Below are 10,848 nucleotides of genomic sequence, written 5' to 3' on the forward strand. Positions count from 1 at the left end.
TTACTGTATTCTGTTTTTACTCTGGCTGAAAACCACTGGAATTTAGACAGAGAACCTGGACCCAGGGCATTAGAATGGCTGGTAGATGCTCAGTCTGCCAACACAGGGACACACACCACTCACAGCCTCAATGAGAACTAGACTACAGGGCTCCAGACCATATGTTTCAGAGCTGAACCCAAGGTCCTGAGTAGCTCTGCTACTCTGAGATGACACTAATGACTCAGTACCTGACTTTTACCATGGATATCACTGTAGGTGGATACGACTGCTAACCAAGGTTAACGCAGCGTGATAGGCTCTGACAGGTTCTCAGACTAACAGTGTACAATTTGTGTTGATTTCGTCAGTTTTTTATGTGCAGACACTCTGCTGGAGCTCCCATCCAGGACTTGAGCAGTGCTGTGTGTGGAAAGTCGGGGCTGGGTGGAAGGTGTGAAGAGCGGCAGCCACGTGTGGAGAGACAGAGAGTGAAGGGAGCAACACACAACTCTTGGAGAAACTGTTTAGTGTGAGACACTGAGAGACACACTGTGGTGCAGCGGCTCTCCCTCTCTCTGTTTGACGGACTGGAAGAGTGTTCTCTCTGAGCCAGCGTGAGCCAGCCTGCACGCTGAGTGGAGCTGAGGCCAGTAGGGTGGGGACAGTGGCAGGGAGCGGTGCATGGCAGTGGGGGGGCCGGGTGCCATCCGTCACCCAGCACCGGGAGGGGCGCTGGGGTTGGGGCTGGGTGTGGGGCGGCCCTGGGGGGGCGAGGGGCCAGAGGTCAGGGAAGCTGAGGCCCTGGTTGACAGGCGGGGCCAGCGTGGAGCGGGGGTGTCGGCCGGGGTCTAGCGACGGTGGAGGAGGGGGCATGCGGTGCTCACTGAGGGTGTGGGTGCTGCTGGGCTCCCTGGGCCTGGTCTTTCTCACCTCCCTCTTCTTCTCCATCTCCCTGAGGGGGGGCGTCGGCCTGCCCTACCTAGACCCACCCGGATGGGAGGAGTCTCGCCGAGTTAAACTAGTGCCCAACTACGCTGGTGCCCACCAGCTAAGCCCTCTAGAGGGCACCCAGCAGGAGAAGACATGTGCCTGCCCCCGCTGTGTGGGAGACCCCGGGGTGTCGGACTGGTTTGATGAGAACTACGACCCGGACATTTCCCCCGTGTGGACACGGGACAACATCCAGCTACCTTCAGATGTCTACTATTGGTGGGTGGTAAGTGATCCAGTTGAACACCACCTATTTTTACTCCATTTTACCCATCCTCTTTCGTTCTTCTGGTCTCCATGGAAAGAATGAGAGCAGCTCTGCCAATCATATTAAAAGAAGACAGAGCTGTAAATGTCCTTGGAAGTTCTGTTTGAATTACTGTAAGGAAATCTAAGGAAATCTATATGTAAGGAAATCTATATGTGATCACTTGGATAAAAGTGGTTGTTATTTCTAACACTAACGTAGAGGAGGTGGGAGTTCAGAGGTTTAGCCTATTTAGCGTCACGTCCTTGAGCTGCTGGCTTTATATATATCCCACTAGATAATTAGGTGAGATTGTAAACAGAAGTAGACCGGCCAGTGCCGAAACAGTGTAAAGTAAACGAGATTAGAGAGAGGAGGAACTAATGAGGTAGGGAAAGGTGAAGGAGTGCATAGATTAGGATTAATGCATCTCCTGTAAAGTCAAAAGTCTGCCATTTTGAGTTGGTTAGAAGATATTGTTTTAGGAACATATCTGTTATGGAATTGGCTAGTCTTTGAGCAGAGTGCTGGCCCCTTACACTCTCAAAAAAAGGGTACAATTAGAGTACAGTATTGTTCTCGGGGGTACAAAAATATCCAAATACACATAATGTACCTTCAGACATATACATATAATCTCTATTCGGTGCCTTTTAGGGTACATGTGTTGATAATCTAGTATAATGGTCCACTTTTCTACCCAATATTTTGGATATAAAGGTACAGTACAATCAGCACAAACTCGCAAAAACCTTGACCATCTGTCATATTTCCCAACATGCTCTATTGTGGGTATTTTAAAAAAAATGGTTTGTTTCAATGTGTTCTTTGCATGCACATTGATTGATTGATCTTATGCTACACAAAGGTAAATAACACACACTACAGTTCAAAAGTTTGGTGTCACTTAGAAATGTCCTTGTTTTTGAAAGAAAAACACATTTTTTGTCCATTTTTGTCCATCATCAAATTGATCAGAAATACAGTGTAGACGTTGTCAATGTTGTAAATGACTATTGTAGCTGGAAACGGCAGATTTAAATGGAATATCTACATAGGCGTACAGAGGCCCATTATCAGCAACCATTGCTTAGCTAATCCAAGTTTATAATTTAAAAGGCTAATTGATCATTAGAAAACCCTTTTGCAATTATGTTAGCACAGCTGAAAACTGTTGTTAAAGAAGCAATAAAACTGGCCTTCTTTAGACTAGTTTAGTATCTGGAGCATCAGTATTTGTGGGTTTGATTACAGCCTCAAAATGACCAGAAACAAATAACTTTCTTCTGAAACTCGTCTATTCTTGTTCTGAGAAATTAAGGCTATTCCGTGCAAGAAATTGCCAAGAAACGGAATATCTCGTACAATGCTGTGTACTACTCCCTTCACAGAACAGCGCAAACTGGCACTAACCAGGATAGAAAGAGGAGTGGGAGGCCCAGGTTCACAACTGAGCAAGAGGACAAGTACATTAGATTGTCTAGTTTGAGAAACAGATGCCTCACAAGTCCTCAACTGGCAGCTTTATTAAATAGTACCCGCAAAACACCAGTCTCAACGTCAACAGTGAAGAGGCAACTCCAGGATGCTGGCCTACTAGGCAGTGATACAGCCTGGATTCAAACCAGGGACTGGCCTTAGACCGCTGCGCCACTCAGTGTATATACCTGGTATAAGGGAGAGGTGCAATGAAGAGTATAGTCATAGTTTCTCTACAATGAAGCCTGAGAGGAGCAGAGCAGGAGCAGAGCAGGAAAGACACTGTCTGGCAGCAATAATGCCCACTAAACATCTGCCAAGAATTAGTGACCCTGCAGAAATCCGCTGTGCAGTGCCAGGCGTTGGCATCGAGGAGAGGGAGAGAGATGAGAGAGGGAGCAAGAGAGATAGAGGAAAGGGTAGAGGGGGAGCAATGGGGAGAGAGGAAAAGAGAGAGACAGTGAGAGGGTCATGTAGGGGAAACTGAGAATTGGGGAGGAGGTGGCAGGGGGGAGCAGCTGTGCGAGAGAGAGAAACAGGGTTGCTGGTGGGAGAGGGAGAGGTATTTGAAGGAGGTGCCAATAGTCTGATGGAACTATTCTGTTTCTTTGTTGGGAGGCGCTCAGATAGCCAGGTGTTGAACAACAGCCTCTCATTTTCACCTTCAGTGTTTATACATAGATGTCCTCTCTCATCCATTTCCCCCCAAAACATCTCACCTCTTTTCACGTTCATTTAAATATTCAGTTTCCTATTCTTTTTTTCATGAATCACTACTACACCCTCCCCCTCTGCCCTATTTCGACATCCTGGTGGAGGAAAGAGTGTCCTTTTCTGCCCTCAGAACCACCTCTTCTTCTCCCATCCCATCCCCCTCTCCTCAGCCAGTCTCAGTGGCCTGTCCTCCCATATGAGTCAATGGTACTGCCACTGCCTGCTCTCCTGACCGTGCTGCCTCTCTGTCGCCCCCTGCATGTAGATGCTGCAGCCTCAGTTCAAGCCCCACACTATCCAGCAGGTGCTGCTGCGGCTGTTCCAGGTGATCCCAGGCCGCTCCCCCTACGGCTCTTGGGACCCCGCCCGCTGCCTGCGCTGTGCAGTGGTGGGGAACTCAGGCAACATGCGTGGGGCTGGGTATGGGCCCACCATAGACGGCCACAACTACATCATGAGGTGAGGAAGGGAAGGAGAGGGGGTGGGAGAGAAAGAGGATGCTTGTTTTCTAAATCTGTTTATTAGCTGTTAATTAAGTTGTATTATACCGTGTATTGTAAGCTTTCGTATCTCTGCAGAACATTGTGTACCCTTATGGTGGGTGGGGAGGGGGCGTAGGGTGTCCTCAACAATGGGTTCTGCTGATGTCTTGAGTCTGATTATGTTTGATGAAATCTTCCCTCCTCATTGGCTGGATAATTGGTCATGTGACCAGCAGCTCTCCCTCGGCTGCAGCTTTGTGTCTTAAGAAGATAAAGGCAGCAAAACATATAGATTATAACGGTAATGCACTAAATCCTACTGAGCTAATCCCTCTCCCTGTCTGTCTGCAAACACACACAGACCGACAGACACATACATAGCATATACTCACACAAACATTACACATGCACAGCCATGCATACAGTCCACTATACAATTGCACACACACATAACACATATGCAATCCATGGACAGGGATGGAGACAATCAGTGACAATATCTAAGCACGGCAGTGGGTTTGCATATGAGATAGGGGAAAGAGAGAGTGTTTTTAATGACAGTAGAATGTGTGTGGGTGGATAAATAACAGTAATGAAACTCAGCACAGCATCCAGGGATCAGCAGCCATTTGCTGCCTTCTGAAGCCTGCCTGCGTGGGCCCAACCAGCTACTAGTCTGTCTGTCTGTCTGTCTGTCTGTCTGTCTGTCTGTCTGTCTGTCATTCTTCCCAAATGTCTTGATATCCATCTGTCTGTCTGTCTGTCATTCTTCCCTAATGTCTTGATATCCCTCTGTCTCTGTCTGTCTGTCTGTCTGTCTGTCTGTCTGTCTGTCTGTCTGTCTGTCTGTCTGTCTGTCTGTCTTTGGAGTTACTTCCAGCATGGTCTAATTCCCTGTGTCTGTCCTGTCTGTGTCCTTCAGGATCAACCTGGCTCCCACGGTGGGCTATGAGGAGGATGCAGGCAGCCATACCACTCACCACTTCATGTACCCAGAGAGTGCCAAGAACCTGGCAGCCAATGTCAGCTTCGTCCTGGTGCCCTTCAAGACCCTGGACCTGCTGTGGATCACCAGCGCACTCTCCACTGGACAGATCCGCTTGTAAGAGCAATGCTCACACACACATGTGCATTTACGCATGGACACACACACACACACACACACACACACACACACACACACACACACACACACACACACACACACACACACACACACACACACACAGTCCTACACATTCAAACTCAATCCAGCTCCATTTATATTGCTTTAACACACACACGTTTTCACACTAGCAGATTTTGTTCACATGTTCAAAGTGACCTGCTGCTTCACACCTTCACAAGCACAGTGCCACTCTCTCTCTCTCGCTCTCTCTTCGCTCTCTCCTCCCAGTCCAGGTCAGAGCACATCATCAACAGAGCACTCTCTCTGTGGAAACACCGGAACGTGCCATCTGTGAATCATTCAATCACTTAAAAGCAATTTAGAAAGTCCAATTCATCTCTCTCTCTCTCTCTCTCTCTCAGTACCTACGCCCCTGTGAAGCAGTTTCTACGGGTGGACAAAGACAAGGTACTACATCTATCATCAGAATCTCTCCGATCTCTTATATGTGTCAGTCAATGGTACTTTTCAACGGAACATAATTGTAACTGAAGAACCCTTTTAGGTGCTAGGTAGCACCTTTTATTCTAAGAGTGTAGCTGTGCTGTTGAGGAACTAGAGCAAGCACACTTGTAGTTGTTTTGTTTGGAACACAGCCCTGCATCCCTGATATCACACATGCAATCCAAAAGCGGTCCATTATAAATTGAAATCTTGGTCCGGTGGGCATAATTTAAAAGCTTATTCTATTAGCCAGTACGACTAGCTAAGTTATACAAACGGATCATAATTTGCATACAGGTGCGTGGGTCTCGCCAATTTTGTTCACAGTAGACAAGCAGGCTCATTCTGTTCAGAATAACCTAAGGGATGACGCTATGTCATCTTATAAGTGTACAAACATAATGATCATAAACGTTGACGCTGTATATGACATGACTTTTATGATATGGAAATGTGAAGTGCACGTTTGGACGGGTCTCTGGCTTGCTTGTATGACATCAAAGCAGTATTTACAATCCTCAACGTCTCATCTTTCACAATACATCGAGTCCTCATAATTTACAGCATTTCCTTCACTCAGTCAACCAAAAATGTGCAAAAGTCTTAATATCCTAATGTTTCTTTAGACCTGCCTAAACGAAGGGAAAAAATGGCTCTGTTAGAATGTAGCTGCCCCAAGGCTGCGTTATTGCCAGCTATTGTTATTAATCGAGGCCCGGCTATTTCAGTGTTAAACGGCCATATGGCACTGCACATATGCTTTTGGGTCAAGTGCAAGTTGCCGATGGTTGATGATCACTTGTGATTTATCAGGTCTTTGTTAATTGCTGCAGTTGTGAACCTTAGGAAATATATAACTGAAATTGTTCAAGGAAGAAATGAATGCGATTCTGTAGATGCTCTGTTTTTAATTTAAATAGATGTTCTACCTTGTATTGCATACTTTTTATTTGACCATATCATCTTTTAAGTTATTTCTAGCCGTTGGTGGAGCTTTAGGTATTGTCTACTAATGTAGCCAGCTTTTGGGGAGTAACAAGAAATGTATAAATGTTTATAAAGTATATATAGTTACTAAATGTTTCTTAAGGCTCTACATTAATCAACAACTGAAGAAGTAAGTGTATGTAATGACATTTACAAATGCATTCATTTCACAATTTATAAATATCCCATTCATGATATATATAAATACCTTATAAATAATCTTGTGAATTGACAATAACTTCTACATATATATATATAACTGGTACATTATTAGAACATTATTAATAATAAAAAAATTGTGGACATACTATGATCAAACACCTTATTCATTATCATATAAATCATGAATAAATAATTACAAATGTTTAAATGTGTAAATGGCTATTTAGTGATTTCTTATTGACATTTACAAATGTAGGAAGAATTATTAATAAATGGTAAGTCAACTCTTTACAAACTGTTTATCTCCACAGGTTCAGATTTTTAACCCAGCCTTCTTCAAGTACATCCATGACCGCTGGACCAGGCACCACGGACGCTACCCCTCCACAGGCATGCTGGTTCTGTTCTTCGCTCTGCACGTGTGTGACGAAGTGAGGCGCTCACACACACACACACACACGCACACACACACACACACACACACACCCACGTGTGTCTCTCGGTCTGTTAGGATTGACATGAACAGGATTTGTTGGTCTATCTGTAATGTTTGAAAACCTTGGTCTTGTTTTCCAGGTGAATGTTTTTGGCTTTGGCGCTGACAGTCGAGGCAACTGGCACCACTATTGGGAGCAGAACCGCTACTCTGGAGAGTTCCGGAAAACAGGGGTACATGACGCAGACTACGAGGCCCAGATCATTGACTCCCTGGCGAAGGCTGGAAAGATCACAGTTTTCCCAGGAAAGTGAGGGCTGGAGGTGTGGTGGGCTGGCTTACAGGAACACTAGAGTAACCATCACCACCATCTTTATGTGCTTAGTTATCTGTTTCTTTGTGATTGGCATAGAGAGGGTTCCATAACACTAGATCATACGTTGCCTAATGACCCTGTTCCCATTGTGCAGGAGGGTAAGATGCTGATGGTTGTGAGTGGAACTACATGTGACTACACACTCTGCCCCCAACAGGCCTACCTCCATAGCCCTCAGCCCTGAGGAGAAATGAACGGTCAGAACTATAGGAATAATGTAGTGGGGGCGGAGAAGTCTGGTCTAGCCACTGTATGGACCTGTGAACCAGTCCCATCCACAATCCCAACTCCTGCTCATCCGCAGGGGGTTGAGTCATCACACGCCTTAGGGGTCTCACACCCAGAGACTCAGCCCCCCTCCCACTCTGTAGCCACCACTCTAAATGTCATGGCAACAAGTGACAGACACTGATCTACCCCTGCCGTGTTCACACCCACCTGTATAGCTGCTGTTAAAGCCCCCTTGCCCCTCGGAGCTGGGAGTACTAGGTAGTTGAAGTTTCCGTGGTTGGAAGTCCAGAGGCTTACTGTTGTAATTATATTACTATCATGTTGAAGGTATGTACGGCCCACAGGGATTTGACCACATATACAGTATTAACCGTTTGATTTGTTTTAACCATTTTAAGTGACTAATCATCCTGCTAATTAGGTGGATTGGGGAGAGGCTTACACATGGTCAACAACAACACAAGCAGACATATCGCGCGCGATAAGACTAACACTACTCACTCATTAACATACACACACACTCTTCCACACATACACCGTTCACACAATGCTCTTGGTCATTTAGAGCTAATACCACTAGTATAGGACTGAGTACAAAGAGCTCACACTAAAATGACCTGCTGCCTGTTAAGGGATACTGCATCACTCTGAGGCCCATACATTATATGTACATAGGACAAACTGAAGGCTGCCTCCTCTGTGTCTAATGATGGCCACTTGATAATGGAAAGTAATATGGCACAACATAACTAACCGGACTGCTAGTAAAAAATGCCACTATATTTTCAGATCAGAGTTTATGAACTCTAAAAAGGTAGGTAGCTTAGCGGGTAGTCTAGGCAGGTAGTCTAGCAATTAAGAGTGTCGGCCAGTAACTGAAAGGTTGCTGGTTCAAATCCCTGAGCTGACTCGGTTAGAAATCTGTCTGTGCTCTTGAGCAACACACTTAACCCTATTGCTTTTGTAAGTAGCTCTGGATAAGGGCGTGTGCTAGTTTAGTTAAATGTAAAAACTGTCTTTAGTCCTGGCTGCAGTAGTTCTTAGCCAGTTTGGCAATGTGACATTCAGTTAAGGATTTCTGCTGTTGTGTAATCCTATGATGATATCATAAATATGGTATATACCATTATGTACTGTATGATATATACTTGTATTATATATATCCTTTGCACATCATGGCGTTCTTATCTGACACTCTGACATTGAGTTGGGCAGATCACTGTAACTGATTCCTAGACGTACTCATTTCTGTGTGGAATGTTTGTTTTGTTTCAGGTATGTGTCTCTACCTGACACACATACTTTAAGGACATCTACGGAGTGCCAGTAAGTTTTTATCAGCCCTCACTCCATACTAGTGTGTGTGAGAGAGAGTGCTGTAAACAAAATTGTGTGATTTACTTAGTGTTGTCAAAGTGAGATTTTCAGTTAGACCCCCTCATAACAAAATAGACACATATCAGAAATGTACAGCAATGTGACAACACACACACACACATCCATGCTTGCGTGCCTTGTCCCAGTGTTGGACATACCTTTCCTGCAGTGCACCATAAACCTCAGTACACGTGTGCTACCTTAAGCTTGATTTAGTCTGCACAGGACATTCACACAAACCCAAAGCCCCTTCTACTATGGGTACTGCTATTGTGATCATAACAGCGTGTCAGCCATGTCTCTTACACACATACACATATTCTGAGGGCTTCAAATGTCTTCTCTGACTTAGACCATACACCTTATATTATACCCACCCCCTCTGGTCTCGCCTGGCTGAGAGCTGTGCCTTCTGGACCCATATGATTCACTCTGCCTTTCTCTTGGAGCCACGTAGAGGCTTCCTTTATGCTGTTGCTTTTTAAACAACTCATTATCTAGAGATGAAAGAAAATCAACTCTTATCTGTGACTAGAAACAGGTAAAGTTGATGACTATGCTTGTATTCATTTGCTCTTTTCAATCAGTGTTTTGCCATTGTGTCTGTGATTCGTATCTGCTGAGGTATCGTGTTCAAGATGACAGCCGATGGCATTGTGTCTAGTGGTTAAAACATGTCTCCACCTTATGTCTGTGTTTTACATGGAATGTTTCTTAGTAAGTACAGTGCCTTGCGAAAGTATTCGGCCCCCTTGAACTTTGCGACCTTTTGCCACATTTCAGGCTTCAAACATAAAGATATAAAACTGTATTTTTTTGTGAAGAATCAACAACAAGTGGGACACAATCATGAAGTGGAACGACATTTATTGGATATTTCAAACTTTTTTAACAAATCAAAAACTGAAAAATTGGGCGTGCAAAATTATTCAGCCCCCTTAAGTTAATACTTTGTAGCGCCACCTTTTGCTGCGATTACAGCTGTAAGTCGCTTGGGGTATGTCTCTATCAGTTTTGCACATCGAGAGACTGAAATTCTTTCCCATTCCTCCTTGCAAAACAGTTTGAGCTCAGTGAGGTTGGATGGAGAGCATTTGTGAACAGCAGTTTTCAGTTCTTTCCACAGATTCTCGATTGGATTCAGGTCTGGACTTTGACTTGGCCATTCTAACACCTGGATATGTTTATTTTTGAACCATTCCATTGTAGATTTTGCTTTATGTTTTGGATCATTGTCTTGTTGGAAGACAAATCTCCGTCCCAGTCTCAGGTCTTTTGCAGACTCCATCAGGTTTTCTTCCAGAATGGTCCTGTATTTGGCTCCATCCATCTTCCCATCAATTTTAACCATCTTCCCTGTCCCTGCTGAAGAAAAGCAGGCCCAAACCATGATGCTGCCACCACCATGTTTGACAGTGGGGATGGTGTGTTCAGCTGTGTTGCTTTTACGCCAAACATAACGTTTTGCATTGTTGCCAAAAAGTTCAATTTTGGTTTCATCTGACCAGAGCACCTTCTTCCACATGTTTGGTGTGTCTCCCAGGTGGCTTGTGGCAAACTTTAAACAACACTTTTTTTTATGGATATCTTTAAGAAATGGTTTTCTTCTTGCCACTCTTCCATAAAGGCCAGATTTGTGCAATATACGACTGACTATCACAGTGCAGGTGCATTTATACGGAGACTTGATTACACACAGGTGGATTGTATTTATCATCATTAGTCATTTAGGTCAACATTGGATCATTCAGAGATCCTCACTGAACTTCTGGA

At 44.6% G+C, this 10,848-nt stretch overlaps 1 protein-coding gene across 1 annotated transcript; it reads left to right on the plus strand.

Annotated features, from left to right (window-relative positions):
* Positions 1-567: 567 nt before the first annotated feature.
* st3gal2 (ST3 beta-galactoside alpha-2,3-sialyltransferase 2) lies at positions 568-8,290 on the plus strand. The gene is made up of 6 exons (XM_036954204.1): positions 568-1,198; positions 3,678-3,871; positions 4,817-4,996; positions 5,425-5,470; positions 6,967-7,086; positions 7,232-8,290. The coding sequence occupies exons 1-6, from the start codon at positions 854-856 to the stop codon at positions 7,403-7,405; spliced, it is 1,059 nt and encodes a 352-aa protein (XP_036810099.1). The 5' UTR covers positions 568-853; the 3' UTR covers positions 7,406-8,290.
* Positions 8,291-10,848: the final 2,558 nt, after the last annotated feature.

Source organism: Oncorhynchus mykiss, chromosome 2 (genome assembly GCF_013265735.2).
Source record: "Oncorhynchus mykiss isolate Arlee chromosome 2, USDA_OmykA_1.1, whole genome shotgun sequence".
NCBI lineage: Eukaryota > Metazoa > Chordata > Actinopteri > Salmoniformes > Salmonidae > Oncorhynchus > Oncorhynchus mykiss.